General features: G+C 42.3%; 1 protein-coding gene across 1 annotated transcript in view; it reads right to left on the reverse strand.

The window, feature by feature from the left end:
- Positions 1–1,461: 1,461 nt before the first annotated feature.
- NOM1 (nucleolar protein with MIF4G domain 1) overlaps positions 1,462–19,024 on the reverse strand; it is a 28,717-nt gene continuing 11,154 nt past the window's right edge. Inside the window, exons 8-11 of the mRNA XM_074985067.1 lie at positions 17,006–17,138; positions 5,647–5,778; positions 3,568–3,677; positions 1,462–2,279 (exon numbers count right to left, since the gene is read on the reverse strand). Coding sequence (XP_074841168.1) covers positions 2,102–2,279; positions 3,568–3,677; positions 5,647–5,778; positions 17,006–17,138 — 553 coding nt within the window. The 3' untranslated portion in view covers positions 1,462–2,101. The remainder of the gene's footprint in view (positions 2,280–3,567; positions 3,678–5,646; positions 5,779–17,005; positions 17,139–19,024) is intronic.

The raw sequence follows: 19,024 nt of genomic DNA on the forward strand, positions 1-19,024 counted from the left end.
GAGAACAGAGTGCACCTGCAAACACAACTCTCTATACATTTGAAATGGTACCTTGGTGTAGTTAGACAGAAAGCTCCGAGGGGACAGGGACTTTTACTGCACAACACCAGGTACTACTCATTAATCAGGTACAGACTCATTAATCAATAGTATAGATGTTATAACACATTCTTTGTTTACACCTGTAGAGAGAGATGGGTTAGACTCATCCCACTAGGATTTATTGCACATGTGTGATTTAGTATTTGGGAATGGGAACATCGTTATTGGATCATGTTGTATTGATGTAAGAGACGCTTTTGAGCAACACAGAGCTCTTTCTCAGTGTCACAGCTAACCACAAGAGGGAACAGATTTTTTATCATACATAATACACAAGGGTGAAATGGCCAGTTAGCACCTTTGCAAACACAGGACAAAAAAGGGGAGTTAGTCAGTTACAGACTATTATAATAAATCATAAATCCGCTGTCTCTATTAAAATCATGATTTTTAGCGTCTAGCCAATACCTGAATTTAAGCTCCCAGGCTCATCTTTTGAAAATGCTGTGCAGGTTTTCTTTGACAAGAAGTACCGAGAGATCAAATAGAGAGCTATCACTCTGAGAAAAGTGTTCAGCAACAAGTAACAGTGTTTTCTGAGCTCATTTGAGATCATAGTGATTACCTGGTTTTACCTGTCATTGGGGCATCTGATGAGCTGGATAAGGTACACTACATGTTGCGATAAGCATGTGTAGGACCCCATGGATCTTGAAAGCTGTACTGGGGTGGTATTGATCATCATAGAAATGGAGATGGTCTATAGGTTTTACATCTGTTGTTATGGCAGAGTCTGATGGACACTGAGTTGATCCATTTCACTTTGTATTTAGCTGTCAATAACTTTCTCAGACCTGAAGAAAGGCTCTGTGAAGCTTCAAAGCTTTACTGGACCAACGTAAGTTGGTCCAATAAAATGCAACTTTGTCTAACATCCTGGGATCGACATGGCTAAAACAATACTGCAAACAATATAATATAAATAACAGATTCACTCCATCCATAAGAGATGAGCTGTTATTTAAGAAAATTACAGGGACTTTCAAACAGCTGGATGGGTAGTAGAGTAGGTATTAACTGATGTATTGTCCTTTGGAAGATGCTCTGAAAACGTGATACTGAACTGATGGCTCTCTCTTGCTCACTGTTAATAGCAAAGCTGAATTAAAAAGTAAAATATTAATTTAAAAAGTTTTGATTATATCTTGAATAGTAAACAGCTGGCAAAATTTTAAATGGAGATGTCAGCAAAACAAATACCATAAAGCACGATAAAATTACACTAAGAATTAGGTTAAAGCATAAATTATGCTGGGATATTTAAACCCAATATAAATGAACAAGTTAGGTCTTCAGTCAGTCCACCAAGGTTTATAACAGAAACATCAAAAGATCTTTTCCTGATACCGAGGCAGGTAAAAAAGTCAGAGTTAGTCAATAAATTCAATTTTATTTAAAATTGGTGGAGTAGTTACAAGACTTGTTCCCCAATAACTGCACCATCTAGTGGCCTGTTTTACCACTGAGACCAATATGATTGTTATTAATAAGCTTACACTTTAAAACAGACTACTGGTTGTAACACAGCACAGAAACAAATGTCTGTTTTATTTATTCTGTAAAAAACTGAACAGGTCTGAATATCAAACCCAATCTTAACCCATGATCTTGTAGAAACTGGGAAGGCTAGAAGCTTGGGGTTGCTGAATATGCCCACTTGCTTACTGTATGTGATTTTAACTTTAAAGGAAGCTCAGCTCTCTCTCCTGATAACTGGTACCGACATACACAGAGTTTGGGTGGATGACTGTTGAAGGCAATGAACAAAAACGTATAACGATACATACTTTTTCCCTTCTTCAGTATTCTGTGTTTCTATTTTGCCCCAAACTACAAAACATTTTCAGGTGTGTACAGTCCTACTTCACCTCAAAACATGGGATCTTCTGCAGCATTATAATCCTGATCAGCATCTCAAGTCTGTGAAAAATAGTCAGCATCAGCTTTGTGTTCTCATGAAGTCCTTATTTTTCCAGGCAAGTTTATTTGAAAACTAAAACTATAGTTTTAATCTGGATTCTCTGGCTTGCAAAGTCCTGCTTACTAGTTCAACTCTTTCTTTTAACAGGCTGGCTTGTTCCGTGCTTTTGTGTGCTTGCATATTCTTCAGGAAAAAGTGGGAAAGAAAAAGCTTCAAACCTTCACGTAACATTCCTAATTTTGGGTTGTCAGCTAACCTACAAAACAGACACACACAAATCAGAAATAATGCCCGTTTCCTATTTTCCAGCTGAACAACATTATAAAGTCTCTTTTGCAATGCTGTCAGGATTTGAGGAAAAAACTGAAAATTTCTCAAAAGCCAGATTTTTTTAAACATTAACAAGTGCAGGTCTGCTCTGGTTTGGCAAACAGTTGAAAAAATGCTATGTACAATCTGTTTCTCAAAAGTAGTTTGGAATTTTAAAGTATTTTTAAGAGACTTGACTTAAAATATTAGTTATGATATAGTCAGAAATGTAAGCAACATGTGGCAACTCTCCCATGCACATGAATGGATCGAAGAGAACTTGAAAGACAGTTCACAGCACTTTCTGCATAGTTCTACAAATATAAACATTTATCTATTAAAATTTTTGGAAGATCTAACTCCACAGAATAGACACTATTACCCCTTGTATGAGTAAATATTTACATAGCACCATTTCCGTGGTACATTACAAATAAATTAAAGAAGCAAAATTCCTTTCTGGGATAGCTTTCAAAAGTAAGTCTCTGACTGAAGTATGAATACAAAACAATGTGTCAGGGGACCACTTTCCCTGTTAGTCACAATTATTCAGCATTGTTCCAATATGTACAGTAGACAGGATCTTTAAAGCTTACCAACTGCAACCATCCACTGTGGGTATAAGAGTGGAAGAATCATGCCTAAATTTTAGCCACTTCAGCATGATTAAGACATTTCCTTTGATTACCTCTGAAGGGTGTTCAGTTAATAACCCTAGTTCCCTTAAAAAGAAGAATGGTGATTTCTAGGTAAGATATTGCAATGTTAGAGAGTTAACTTTCCCCTTATGAATTTCATTATTTCCATTTCCATTTCTGCAACAGGGAAATGCTGTAGCAATGTGATTGAATTTTAGTTCCACACAAAGGGTAAAGATTTTTGGGCAGGCCGGTATGTCAGCGTCATACGTCAACATTTTATTCTTCTCGCTTGATAGTACTAGTTGATGTACTGTGCATTTCAAATTTTGTATTAAACATTATACGTAAAATTCCATAATGTATTTATACTGCAGTAACACCTACAGACCACAGTCAAACCAGGGCAGCAGTTTATCAGCTGTTGTACAAAATATATGCGAACAGATAAGCCTTTCCCCCATAAAAGGCTTGCCTTGCAAGAATGAGGTGTTGAGTGCTTGGGTTTAGCAACAGGTAATTAAAATAAACAAATCCCTTTTGTGTGTTCAATCACTACTCAACAAATTTTCTCTGGGAAGAGCACTGATAACTTACCTTCCAAAAATGCTGGTGAGTTCTTCTGAGTCTGTTTTCATTAATAGCATATATAACACTTGCCGCAAGAAATGGACTTTGGGTTTATCTAGTTCACTGAATTCAACTACCTAGTTAACAAGAGAGCAAATGTTAGACTTAAAACAAAAGACTTCTTAAAATACTGTAAGCAAATTAGCATGCTTCACTTTGCCTCTCACAAACTTTTATTATGCTTCTTGTGGTGGTATCCTGGACTGGAGATAAAAAATAAACCAACCAAACTGAAAAATGGGCCTTGCAAATTTGAGAATTGAGATGAACAGCTAAAATAATTATGGAAAACATCTACTGACCTCACACAGATAATGAGCAAGTATAGCAACAGAACAGAATCAATGACCTGGCATGTGAGTGCACTCTGATTGCACAAGGAATCATCTAATGCTACCTTCAAAACCTCACAGGAAGGAATGACACCATTGAAGAACAACCTGTTCATCTCCACTTGATACTAATGTATTTGGAAACCAAAAAGACAGGTACCTTTAAAATACATAAGACTCAACCAAAGTATATAAATAAATAAATGAATAAATAAATAAAAACTCCAAAACACCCTTAATGGACTTAAAATACCATATTTATTTACAGACATTTCAACAGCCCTCATTGCTGCAATATATGAATGCCCCCAAAGGCTGCAGGCAGATTCAGTAAAAATCAACAGGCATCACACATTTTGTCCATATTAAGACAACTAATACAGTGGCTATATCATACCCAGACTTAAACCTGAATGAATTAAGATCTTAGGGCTTGTTTTCACAAAAGCTGGACTTCTTACATTATAATTAAAGTGGTCCAACTCCCTTAGTGCAGATGCTCTTATTCTGAAAAATTACCACTCTCCTACTCCCAAGTGGCACAGCCACATCACTTTTAAAAACTGGCTATTGGCCAGGCTGATGAAAGCAGTGGAACCCAGGGGACTAGCATTCCACCCGCAGACTTCCCAATAATTTTCCTCATAACATGAAGATTCAAGATAAGGAAGTAATTATCAAGGTCACAAGTATCAGGCGATGTTTTTTGAGGAAGGTCTTAACCACTGTTTAAGTGGTTTGGCATCTTGCCCTCCCCCAAAGAAAGAAATAAGAATCAGTAATGGTCTCAAACCTCACTGTTGGCTTTCAGCAGCTATCAGGAGCATGTGTTCTATCCGATAAGGAATAACCTGTAACTCCACCAACACATCCTATATACGAACAAGGGTGAAATTCCACCAGTAATGACAGGATGAGATTAGGGGAAAAAGTGTGTTTTCTTTAACTCAAATTCTCTTTTTAAAAAGGAACAATTAATAATTCACTCTGTTCTGAAATAGCCCAAATTCTGTTTATTTTCTTGATACCCATCTCAAGTACTTCTTTGACTCCCATTCCCATGTTATATGTGCCCCTCACACCTGTTAATTTAACCTCAAGATACCTCTGCGAGGCAGGGAGGCACAACTATCCACCTTGGAAAGAATGGGGCCATAAAACAGAGAGATTCAATGACTTGTCCAGGATGTATGGGAAAGCTGTGGAAGGCCATGAAATTTAACCTGCGCTTTGCAAGTCCCAGGCTAGTTCCACAACCCAGCGGGTCTCAACCTATTTATCATTGTGAGCAGCATCCAACCCTACCTGTATGGGCCAGAGGATGTTACATCAGTGTCATCTGTGTGCTGATGGGCCACAAATGACACATGGGCTGCAAGTTGAGAATCACTGCCCAAAATACTGGCTCAATGTTATTTTATAAATTAATGAATGAATAAAAACAAATTAACTTAATCTAATCTGCTTGGCCATTGAAAAACACTTGCATGAAATTAAATCAGATCTCTGCATTTGGGGTAGTTTTATAGCAGGGTTAACTGTAGAAAACAGACAAGTAAACTTCACATTAGCTAGGAAATACAGAATAATGTGTTTCAAAACTGAATATGAAGCTGTGACAGAGATTAGATAAGGAGGATAACACACACATTTACCATGTAATAAACAATTGAGGGTAAAGTTGCACAAGTACTTTAAGAGATACTATGCTGACCTTGAAGACTGATAAGGAGAGTGATTTTGTCTTTAGCAAGTGGGCCAACAGAGAAACCAGGTTGGAGAATGTGATGGCTGACAGATTTCCCAAATCTCGGATTTTGTCCCATATACTGAACTGGAATGTCATCTAAGTGCCAGAGCAAAACAGAAAAGAAAACAAAAAGTCCAAATCAAATAATATATAATTCACAGCAGGCTCCAAAAGCAATCTAGGGACCTTTTCCATTCAGTACCTAAACATAAAACACTTAATTAAGATGATTTAATACGGTAGTTTGATAATTTCAATGCATTTGGAAGCCAAAACGAGAGTGATGGGACTTACCTGGTACAGTAATCGCAGGTCTTTGGGATGTGTATTCTTCTGGGTCCTCTACTGGGGGTGTGCATATGCCATCAATTGGAGATTTTCCAAGAGCAGTGCCCACTCAGTTTGCACCTTACACATTTTCATGCTCCCTACTGAGAACCTGTAGGGCTGTGTGGGCGAACTGCTTCAATTGCTCCTGCACTTCAAAGCCTCAAGATGATCAGCTGGAGGGTAGGTAATAGAGTGCGCACAGGAGCACCCATCTCAAAGCACTCCAGTTATTTTACAAGGAAATAACATCACATTCTTCCTCAAATAACATCCCTATGTGTGCTCTATGTAAGATGATGCATTAGCAGACCACCCTAGAGGAGATGAGGGCTTTAGAACTGTAAAGATTGCCAAGCCTAAGGGAGGATCTACCCAGGAAGGCATAGGCTGTGTCTGCACTAGCTCCCTACTTCGAAGGGAGGATGGTAAGTAGCATGTTGGGAGATTATTAATAAAGTGCTGCAGCTCTTCATTAAGCTAATTCTCCCCCGTGGCACCTTCCAAGTGTTAAACTTCAAAGTGCTGGCCCACGTCTAGCCGTGGGTCACCCATAGGTACTTCAAGGTGCCAGGGCAACTTCAAAATCCCTTTACTCTTCAATTTTGAGGAGTATAGGGACTTTGAAGTTGCCCAGGCACTTCGAAGTACCAGCGGGTGAGCTGCAGCTAGATACGGGCCGGCACTTCAAAGTTTAACACTTTGAAGTTGCCACAGTGGAGAATTAGCTTAATTAGCTTAGCTTCTCCGCACCAATTGGCTTTCCCCCATCTCTTAGTTTAAACACTGCTCTATGACCTTTTTAATGTTTAATGCCAGCAGCCTGGATCCACCTTGGTTTAGGTGGAGCCCATCCTTCCTGTATAGGCTCCTCCTACGCCAAAATGTCCCCAGTTCCTAATAAATCTAAACCCTTCTTCCCTACACTATCGTTTCATCCACGCATTGAGACTCTGAAGTTCTGCCTGCCTACCTGGCCCTGCGCGTGGAACTGGAAGCATTTCTGAGAACGCCACCATACAGGTCCTGGACTTCAGTCTCCTTCCTAGCAACCTAAATTTGGCCTCCAGGACATCTCTCCTACCCTTCCCTATGTCATGGGTACCTACATGTATCACGACCACCGGCTCCTCCCCACTACTGCATATAAGTCTGTCTAGATGCCTCGAAAGATCTGCAACCTTTGCACCAGGCAGGCAAGTCACCATACGGTTGTCCCAATCATCACAAACCCAACTGTCTATATTTCTAATGATCAAATCACCCACTACTAACACCTGCCTCTTCCTAACAACTGGAGTTCCCTCCCCCGGAGAGGTATCCTCGGCGCGAGAGGATAACATAGCACCCTCTGGGAGGAGGGTCCCAACTATGGGATGGTTTCCCTCTGCCCCCATTCACTGCTCTCCTTCCCTGAACCTTTCATCCTCCTTAACAGCATCGGGGCTGTCAGATTGGAAGTGGGACAGCCCTACTATGTCCCAGAAAGCCTCATCAACATAGCTCTCTGCCTCCCTTAGCTCTTCCAGTTCAGCCACCCCGGTCTCCAGAGACCGCACTCGGTCTCTGAGGGCCAGGAGCTCCTTGCGTCGAGTGCACGCATAAGCCACCCACCCACAGGGTAGGTAATCATACATATTACACTCAACGCAATAAACAGGATAGCCTCCACTCTGCTGCTGGTCTTCTGCCTCCATTTCCTCCTCTGATTTAATTTAATTCTATATGGGGTTCTTAAGTAAAAGTTTCAGATGGGGATGTTATAAAAGATTTAAGGACATTAGAAGTAACTAGCTCCCTCTAAGCTCCCCCTCTAAACTCCCCTCTCAAAACTCCCGCCTGTTAGCAGTCGGCCTGTTTGCAAGAGCCCCGGTTGCATCCATGCACACAGTAAACCGCCAAAATACGCAGCTTCAAGTTGCACATAACTCACTTTAACGCAAATTAAGCACAACTTGAAGGTGCTCTGTGGATGTCAGCCTGCCCAGCTGCCTGCAGTTGTGCGCAGCTAGGCAAGCTAAGAGCCCCTTCTCCCTGCCTTTCCCCAGCATCACCACTGTCAGGCTGATAGTCACCTGGCCGGGGGAAGGCAGGGAGAAGCAGCCAGGAAACTTACCAGCTCTGGTGCAATGTTCAGTTTCCCGGGGCCCTGCAAACTGTGGGGAGCTGGGAACCAAGTGGCAGCCTGGTTCCCGGCTCCACACCCTGATGTGCGCGAAAATGTGAGTTACACGGGGGTTGCAGGATTGGGTTTTACTGTACATCATTTAGCAATGCCACAGAGAATATAGTTTCATGGAATGAGCAACAATCTTAGAGGGGAAGGGTATGTTAGCCACATAACAGGAAAGCATAGAACTAAAACCCCTGTTAGCAGGAATGTAGGCATACTTCAGTCTGCATGGACTATGGATCGCGCCCGTTATAGTTTCAATTGAGGACTTCATTTACAGAGTCTACTGTGACTATGAAGACGCACACAAGAGTGACAGTCCTTGCTGCATCTCTTGCAGATGTGGTGGGTGTCTGGCAAGTCCTTAGTGTGCTTTCTCTGAGCTCGCTTCTCCTCTGCTAGCTGTCTGATCCTCATCTCACCCTTCTGAAGGCCCTTGTGTAACCCCTGCCTCCATCTGCTGCGGTCATCTGCTAGTTCTTCCCAGTTGTCCAGCTCGATGTCTACCTCTCTGAGGTCTCTCTTGCAGACATCTCTGTAGCACAATTGGGGGCGTCTGGGAGGTCTTTTGCCAGAGGCTAGATCACCATACAGGATGCCTTTTGGAATCCTTCCATCATTCATCCTGTGGACGTGGCCAAGCTAGCGGAGCCGACGCTGCCTGAGGAGTGTGTGCATGGTTGGGATTCCAGCTTGCTCGAGGACGGCGGTGTTGGTTACTCTGTCCTTCCATGATATTCCAAGGATGCGCCTGAGGCAGCGCAAGTGGAAGACGTTCAGCCTCTTTTCCTGGCGGGCATACAGGGTCCAAGTCTCGCTGCCATAAAGGAGGGTGCTGAGGATGCAGGCTTTGTAGACTTGCATTTTGGTGTGAGCGTACAGCTTGTTGTTATTCCACACTCTCTTGCTGAGTCTGGGCAGAGTTGTGGCTGCTTTTCTGATCCTCCTATTTAGCTCAGTGTTCAGTCTTTGAATACTCACTGGACATCCTTCACCTTCGTATTTTGACTGATGAAGCCTGAGGTAGATAAATGACTGATAAATGAAAATCTGAAGTATCTTTGGGTAAAAAAGCATAAATGTGGTTCAAGAGGAAAACTTTTATAGTTGAAAAAAGACAGTATAAGGAAGGTTAGCCATTAAATCGCCCCACTCTGCATCTCTTCAGGCAGCAGTAATAGCCACTAGGAGTGTGGTTTTCATACAGAGACTTGTAAGTGAGCAAGTTATTAACAGTTAAAAGGGTCACTTCATCAAAGCACCGAGAAGCAAATTAAGTCCCAAATGGGAAAAGGGTGTCTAACATTAGGGAAGAGGTTTGACAGACACTGTATAAATCATATTATTACAAGATGACTAGAAATTTTTTACTAGAAAATGGAATGCTGTGATAGCAGCTTGGTGACCTTTAACGGAAGTGTGCTCTCTTCAGAGTAAGTGTTCTAAGATGGGAGAGTCAATAGGACACAAACTATGGTGAGCACGTTAGTGGAAAATCTTTTCCATTTATGAAAATAAAAGACTTTCCGTTGGAATATTTTCTACCAGTCAGCAGAACCTTCTGAGCTGCCGTGGAGGATGACAGCTCTCTGAGCTAGAAATCTTGAGCTGCAGTGTATTCAGGTTGTGCTGAAAGACATTTCCTAAATCCTATGTGAGGAGACTGGATGTCAGTAGAAGACAGATGGGCTACATCTACACGAGCACAAATCTTCGAAAGAGACATGCAAATGGCCATTTAGAAGATTACTAATGAGGGGGTGAAATGCATATTCAGCGCCTCATCAGCATGCCGCCGGCCACGGCTCTTCGAAATTGCTGTGCTTTGCTGCCGCCCACTTCGTCTAGATGGGGATTTCGAAGGGGATTTCGAAGTTCCCGGGGTCCTTTTGAAAAGGACCCCTGGCTGGATGAGCCCCATGACAGTGAAACACGGCAATTTTGAAGACCTGCAACCGGCGGCATGCTAATGAGACAATGAATATGCATTTCAGTGCCTCACTAGTAATCTTCAAAATGGCCATTTGCATGGCCATTTCAAAGATTTATGCTAGTGTTGACACAGCCCTGGTCAGTCAAAAGGCAAGGCAGCAAAGGCACGGAAACTCAACTTGGCCACATTGGTGCTCTACTTTGTACTAGAAGTCGTAGGGAAATTCTGAGGACTCAAGCCAGATTGCCCGGTGTCTTGGATCCACAGGATCTGTACTATGTCTCAGCTTTTAAACAGTCCTGTCAGTGAACTGCTTCACTCTGTCAAATGTCCAAGAGGCTCCACTGTTCCTTACAGGTAGGGTCCAGATGTCTGCTAAAAAACCCTCCAACTCTGCAGTATTGGTCTGGCAGCAGTTAGGGCTGGCTGAAGGGAAGAAAGCATGTGCCCTACTGGAGCATTTCTGCTGGGAGGAGAGAGGGGTCTGGTGAGTTCTCCAGGGGGCAGGACAGTGAGGTTCTGGGGAGGCTAGGAGGAGGGGTTCTGGGCAGTGAGAGGGTGGGGGCCACTGGGCAGCACAGGCGCAGGAACTGGGCATTTGCAGGGTGCTGCAGCACACCCAGATTTTAGGTGGAGCCCAGCATCTGGACTCATGCCTGGAATCTTGGCTGCCCAGCCTGCCAGGGCTTGGGTCCCAGATGCCTACGCCCAGGCTCTGAACCCAGAGCTCTGCTCTTAGCCTTGCTCTGTGGAGAGGTCTCTAGTTTGGGAGATGCTGGACGTAGGGGACTATGGGAAGTTTTGGGGATTGGGTGCTGTTGTTCACAACCCGCGGCCCACATAACATACTGATGGGCTGCATAAATAGATTGATAACCACCGGCATATAGAGAAACAGAAGATTAATACATGTTTCATTCTGGCCAAGACCATGTTCCATGCAGCCAAGTGGCATGGAATCATCTTCTGCCTCTGGCTCTCCATTTCTGTCAGTCATTTCCACATGACAGCTGCTGACTCTCTATAATGAGCCAACTCTTGATCAAATATCCTGACATCTTTTGATCTTGAGCTAAGGACTTCGCTCAGCTTCTTTTCTGAGAAGTTGGCAAAAATATCCCACCTCTTGATTAATGGTTATCAGGTGTGAATCTTCTGACCTCTAGTTTTCCCACTGTCTTTCAGAAATTTCCACTGATATGGGCCAGTTCCAGCCTATCCTTCTTACAAGCCACGTGTTCTTACAAGCCACCCCTTCCTCACTACAGTTACAGAACACAACACTACATATCTCTTGCTCTTCTCCAAGAGTAGATTTAACCCTTCTGCAACTACTGGGTAACACCACAAACTACAAAGGGTAACAGACACATGAGAATCTCAAAAATACCACAAAATTTTTCATTTTGTCAGACTACACTTGTAGCAATGGAATGAACTGCCCTATGAGATACACCCTGTTACATCTGCACAGTTGTTTTCGCCCTTCTGCAATGATGACTTGAAATAGCTCTTTGTGCTTCTGGGGTAGATGTTCAATACAAGAGCTAAACTTCATATAATGAATGCGATTATATTTTTTCAGAATCTCTGCACAGCTAGTTGGGAATTGTAGGGTTACAGAATAACTCTTGAGACCCAAAAGATCCAAGTGCTTGTTTTCATTGTCAAGAGGCATAGGCTTTGAATGATGTTGCCTATCATGCTCATTTACTCCAGCCATGGACACACAATTTGGTGTGATGTGCGAAATAAAACCTCAGAGCCGCTGGTTGGGGCATAATATTTTTTAATCTGGTCTTTTTGCTGTTTGTGTGGGGTGGAAAGAGATGGAGGGCCTGTTAAACTGACATGGCAGAAGACGGCCATCTTTCATAACCTGTTGGCACTGGCACACGGTGAGGTACCACTGCTAACACTGGTTGTGGCACTGGGAGTCCTAAACTCAGAGGAGACTGCTCTGAAATGAGCAGATTCTTTGAGAACCTGTACTCTTGCAGTACTGAGGAGACCTGGTGAGACCTCATCAGAGATGTCAGATACTGAGGGTTGAACTTATTGTTCTGGTACTTGATCTACTGATGACTTAAGCACTAGTGAGCAGAGAAAGATGGAGAGTACACTGTCTTCTTTATAGAGTGCATAGATTTGGTAGCCTGTCACCCAAGTTTCAGTGTTACCAAGGTTTTGGTACCCTGGACAATGAAAGCAGACAAAGACTTCGACAAAGAGAATTCCTTAGTATTGAAATCTCTCAGACACTTTTGGTGGGGTGGAGGATCTCCTGCATGGAAAGCCTTTTTGAGTGATCATCATGAGAAAACCTGGCACTCATCTTGGAGGAAGGCTTTCCAGATTCACTTGCAGGTCTGTCCCTGGAGGACCTGGGAGTGAGCAAGCCACAGAAACTGATGGGGCACTGTGGTCATTCAGAGGCTGTTGTCCAGGTGTGCACTTGTGTGAAGTGATGATGGGAAGTTCCAAGCCTGCATCCGATGCAGGAGAAAGAGAACACTCCATCGTATAGCTCCGTGGCTGGAGCATTGGCCTGCTAAACCTAGGGTTGTGAGTCCAATCCTTCAGAAGGTCATTTAGTGACTGGGGCAAGTAGATGCCAGGGATGGTGCTTGGTCCTGCCAGCAGGGCAGGGGACTGGACTAGATGACCTCCCAAGGTCCCTTCCAGTTCAAAGAGGTGTGTGTGTGTGTATAAAGAGCTACAGCTTTTTTGCTGCGTCTTCGAGCAACTTCTGGAATCAGTGAAAATATTGCACTGAGATGGTCCATGCATAACCTTAAGGGAGCAGGCTCCTGGCAAGCAAGGTGATGATCTGTATCCTGGGAATCTAGACATAGCCCTCAAAAGCGAAGATTCCTAAGGAAGAACCTTGCTGAGGACAAGGGGGAGGCAAAAGAAAATGGAAAACCCCCACACCAACTAGGAACAAAAATTAAAATAACTAAATAATAAAGTAAGCAAAGGTCTAAATCTGAACAGAAAAGAAGAAGCTGTACTTTAGGTAGACACCAAGTGCTCTTTCTCAGGCTGAGGCAGTTGAAAAGGAATTGAAGGTCATTCACACGCTCAGCACTACACACCCTCAAGCATGGGTCATGAAGATGCACAGGGTGCATGTGTAAACTGAACGGGCACTGCTGCTGAAAATCTTGGATTGAAGGCACATGCATACCTCAGTTACAGCACCTATAGGGCTACTACTCAAAGCATCAGCAAACTTACATTAACTGGTAGTGTTTAGCAATCACACAATTAAAATTTACACATATACATAAATCCAAAAGGAAAACCTGCAAGTTGTCTAACCAGTTTACATAAAAGTCTGCAAAAATGAAGCACACTTATCATATATGTTATTATATTTTGTTAGTTTTTGAAAAACACTATCAAACCTCTCTTATGTAATTCCCCTCCTCCTCCCCCAAGCAGTAATGTTTTGGAAGACACCATCACAGACATGCAAGCCGCAATACATAATTTACCCCACTAATACAAATTTCATGGACAAATACCTTTTTAAACTTTGACTTAAATGGAACTCTCTGCGGATGCAGAGATCTACTCCCAGTCCTGCAGGATAGGGGCCTTCACTTCCATATATATATATATGTATCTGGGATTACTTAGATTTTTTTAAGGTCTGTTTTTTTCTGGACTACTATGTCCACAGAGGCAACACAAACTACAGCAATTACACATTTCCAGGCTTAAACACTTGCAACACTATTATATTTTATTGGTTGAACACATATTTTGGAACTTTATACACAACAGCGAACATGCACAAAAATATTCATTGCAGTTTAATTTACTTCATGTGTGTTTTGTCAAAACAGCAGAAGGCCCTACTCTGGCTGCGTCTATACTGGCAAGTTCTTTCGAAAGATTCTTCTAAAGAAGGAGGCTCTTTCAAAATTGCCATGGAGAGCCTACACACAAAAAGTGTTCTTTCAAAAGTTAATCGAAAGAACGTGGTGCTCCTTTTGAAACTGCTCTCTCTTTCCTGTTTCAGGAAGAGCATCCTTTCAAAAGCTTCTTTTGCAAGAAAACGTGTATAGACACTCTGCAGGGCCCTTCTTTCAAAAGAACAGTCTTTGTTTTCAATCCTTGGCCCATTCTTTCAAAAGAGTGGGGGCTGTGTGGATGCTCTCTTCTGAAAGAGCAGACTACTCTTTTGATCCATTTTTTTGTGTGTGGACACGCTCTTTCGACAGAAGTTCTTTCAGAAGAGATCTTCCAGAAGAGCTTCTTTCGACAGATCTCTAGTGTAGATGTAGCCTCTGTGTAACAGACATTTACAGCAACAGTTCCAATCACGTTTTTTCCCTTAAGAATAATAGCTATCTTATAACTGCAATAGAGAGATGTCTCAGAGGGTTTGCTGTGTTAGTCTGTAGCTTCAAAAATAACAAGCAGTCATGTATAACATCTTAGAGAGTAACCATATGTATTGGGTCATAAGCTTTCATGGGTAAAGAACCACTTTTTCAATCATCTGAAGAAATGGGTCTTACCCAGGAAAGCTCATGACCTAATAGATCTGTTAGTCTCTAAGGTGCGACATGACTGCTTGTTGTCTGCAACAGAAAGAGAAATACCTTTGACCACTGAAACCTACCTGGAAAGCAGCAGAGGTTTATTCTGGGCATAAGGGATTCTCTTTCCTCTTCCATCACAAGCTGAATGGCCCATTTTGACATGTAGACCCATCCTTCAAGGAGGGGCATAGAAACAGGTGGTCCACAGCCCACCTGATTAGCACCTCATAACACCCAAATCTGATTTATACAAAAAGACTTGAGACAGATCACTAAGCTGCGCCGTCTTTTAGTAAAGCTGCTGCTCCCGCCTCACACAGAGCCACTCAGCTCTGTTTTACCATCAACATAGGCTCAGATTCTGTCCCCCCCACACTCCTCCAGCCTCCAGTTCCCGTAAGTGATTCCTGTTGGGTCTTGGTTCCACATAATATACCTAGATTTCCAGAAAGCTGTTGACACGGTCCCACACCAAAGGCTTTTATGTAAATTAGGCGGTCATGGGATAGGAGGAAAGATCCTTTCATGGATCAGGAATTGGTTAAAAGACAGAAAACAAAGGGTTGGAATAAATGGTAAATTTTCACAATGGAGGGGGGGTAACTAGTGGTGTTCCCCAGGGGTCAGTCCTGGGACCGATCCTGTTCAACTTGTTCATCAATGATCTAGAAAATGAGGTAAGCAGTGAGGTGGCAAAGTTTGCAGATGACACCAAGTTGTTCAGGACAGTCAAAACCAAAAGGGATTGTGAAGAACTACAAAAAGATCTTAGCAAACTGAGTGATTGTGCAGCAAAATGGCAAATGAAATTTAATGTGGGTAAGTGTAAGGTAATACACATTGGAAAAAATAACCCAAATTACACGTACAACATGATGGGGTCAAATTTAGCTACGACAGATCAGGAAAGGGATCTTGGAGTTGTAGTGGATAGTTCTCTGAAGACATCCACGCAGTGTGCAGCGGCAGTTAGTAAAGCAAATAGGATGTTAGGAATTATTAAAAAAGGGATAGATAATAAGACAAAAGATATCATACTTCCCCTATATAAAACTATGGTAAGCCCACATCTTGAGTACTGCATGCAGATGTGGTCTCCTCACCTCAAAAAAGATATATTGGCATTAGAAAAGGGCGACTAAGATGATTAGGGGTTTGGAACGGGTCCCATATGGGGAGAGGCTAGAGAGACTGGGACTTTTCAGTTTGGAAAAGAGGCGATTGAGGGGCGATATGATAGAGGTATATAAAATCATGAATGGTGTGGAGAAAGTGAACATAGAAAAATTATTTACCTTTTCCCATAATACAAGAACTAGGGGACACCAAATGAAATTGATGGGTAGTAGGTTCAAAACTAATAAAAGGAAATTTTTCTTCACACAGCACACAGTCAACCTGTGGAACTCCTTGCTGGAGGAGGCTGTGAAGGCCAGGACTCTATTAGGGTTTAAAAAAGAGCTCGATAAATTTTTGCAGGTTAGGTCCATAAATGGCTATTAGCCAGGGGTAAAGTATGGTGCCCCAGCCTTCAGTACAAGGGCAGGAGATGGATGGCAGGAGATAAATCACTTGATCATTGTCTTCTGTTCTCCTTCTCTGGGGCACCTGGCATTGGCCACTGTCGGCAGACGGGATACTGGGCTGGATGGACCTTTGGTCTGACCCAGTATGGCCATTCTTATGTTCTTATGTTCACTCTCTGCTGGAAGACATACCTCTGCCAACAGGAAAGAAGTAATCAAAACTGACTGGAATGGGATGGTGATGGAGCTTGTGTTGATGGAGAATGGAGCTAAGTCTGGGAGAGGGAGCAGAAGGCCATGTGTCAGGTTGCAATCCCACTCACTGGCTCAATCAACTCTTGCTCACTCACACAGGGGAGGGGCTCTGGTTACTGCCTCTGGTTACATGGTAGGGGCTCCCAAGTGTCTCTGCTTACTGCCTCTAAATTGCAGGGTTACAACCCGCCTTGACCCCAGGAGGTGGAATGGGTGGCCACAACCAGATATGCAATATAACAATACACAACAAAAATAATCTACTATGATATCAGACCTTATTCACTTTCCATCCACCATAAGCTGGGACCCTCATAAGTTGCCATTGCTAGCTACACTGCTACCTTCTGGATATGCTTCCATAAGTGATGATCTAGTTGTCTGATTATATTTATTCATAACAGTGGCATAGGCAGAGAGACTTCTGCTTCTGTGGTACTATATGCTGGAATAAAGCTACACAGTCAAAGAGACAAACCTCTAATGATAGAAATCCCTCAAAAATTTCAACTGAAACAATATCACAACAAGGTAGAAAGCAATCTTAGTTTACCTGAAATCTTCTATGATATTCGCAAAACTTGTTAGCCAAGTATGCATAAAAGGGGTTATATGTCTTCTCCTGTAGGCAACAGTCAATAAGAACATGAACAATCTCTCTCTCTTGCTGATCTTTAAGTCCAAGCCTGTAATATTTATATAAGCAAAATATAATTATACGAGTTTAGAAGAAACTTCACAGCCTTAGTAAGAGCCACTGGTAACTCCTCTTAGCTAAGATGACCATTATATTCCAGTGAAAAGAAATCTTTAAAGGTTTAAATTGAAACAAGTTGTCAGCATTACAGGCAGGTTAGCATAGCAGTTTCATCATGGAGAGTAACTCTGTTATTATGTTAGCGGCATGACCAAGTGGCCTAAACAATCCTAGGTAAGAGAATTACAGACATAACACAGGTTCAACCTCTCTAGTCTAACACTCTCATTTGGCAACATCTGAAATCCTGCTTGATTTTAGTTAGTTGGGCTAACCACCTATCGGGGGGTGGCCAAGTTTCCCATGGTCCCTTACAATTTGTTTACAGACCCCAATTCTGGCTCTCGGAGTTCTGTGCTGTTATTTAGCTGTAATTTACCCCTAAATGTCTTCTAAGACCCCACTAAGCACTGCAAGTGTTGATAATGCTGCTAGACAATAATAACCTCCTGTGGTTTGGCAAATTCTCTCATTCAGCACTAGTCGGGTCCCAAGGGTGCCAGACCAGAGAGGTTCAACCTGTACCTGTTTCCAGAGAAGAAAATTAAAGTTAATTTTGATATTTGTACTTCCTCCAAGAAAGTAATACAGATTGGCTCTCCATTACTGCCATGCCAATCTGTCCTCCCATCTTCTGGAGGAGCAGTATTACCTTGGCAAGATTTGAGGACTGGAAAACTGAGATGATCTGTATAAGGAAGATAAGCAGTGAGGTAAAATCTTTGACTTCCCCATTCAAATTGGCAAATGTTCTTTACTTTGATTTTGGGAGGAAATGGCTGCCTTCACATACATCCTTGCCAGGATTAATGGGGACAAGCAGGGACCTGGAGCCTTTAAGTTCTACGAAGCAGAAAGGAATGAGAAAGAAAACATCTTCAAAGCCTTAAAAGAGAAACACTCTGATGTGGAAACTATAGAACATGAACCTCCAAAAAAAGTAAACCAGCTTCTGGTAGTGTCATCTGATGCAAATGATGAACATGAATATGCATCAATAATGATCCAAAACAGACTGAACCAAGCAGAACCTATCATCATCATGGACACACATCCTCTCGAATTGACCAGACCGAAGATGTTATGAATGGGAGCTGCAAAGGAAAGCCTAAATTTACCTGGAGAACTAGGAAAGGAAGTAGGTTAGGGGGAAAGGGGCAAAGAGCCAATAGGACCTGGCAGGGGAGGGGCGAATCAAACCTGAAATAAATCACAGCTGCATCTCCTTTAAAACAGAGAAAAAAATGGGGATTTCTCCAGGAATTGAGGGGAAGAAATGAGCTCTTCCAAAACAGATTCCCTGGGTTCATCAGAATGTGAAAGTAGGGAAAAGTTGAGGTAGTTGTAGAAGATTTATTGTTTTCTTTGTTGGGGTTTTGGACATTATGTCTCAGCTGGTTCTTTGTTTCTTTTGTTCTCTCCTGTAACCCAGAATTTGACCCAGGGAAAAATCCTCATGTTTTGCTTCGATTTGTGGCTTTTTTTTCCTTCCCCAAATACACAAAGCCATTTACGATGCTTGCAAAGATAGTCTTGTTTTAAGAATAAAAGGTCATTTTCTTTGTTAACAAGTACTGGTTAATCTTTGGGGACTTAAAACTACATGCCTAGCCATAGACACCTTAGCAAAGAGCTCAGAAGCCCCTGCATTTTTGTTTCTTTTCAACCTTTTCGGCAAAGGAAATTGGAGGTTTTACCCTCAGGGTAGAGATTCCAAATTACTTCTTTTCTGGCAAGTGGATTTTTTTCACTTGGTGCTGTGAGCTACTACTTGATTTTAGGAAAAACTGAAATCAGGAAAACTATTCTGCCTCT

The sequence above is a fragment of the Carettochelys insculpta genome, chromosome 2, assembly GCF_033958435.1.
Source record: "Carettochelys insculpta isolate YL-2023 chromosome 2, ASM3395843v1, whole genome shotgun sequence".
Classification (NCBI taxonomy): domain Eukaryota; kingdom Metazoa; phylum Chordata; order Testudines; family Carettochelyidae; genus Carettochelys; species Carettochelys insculpta.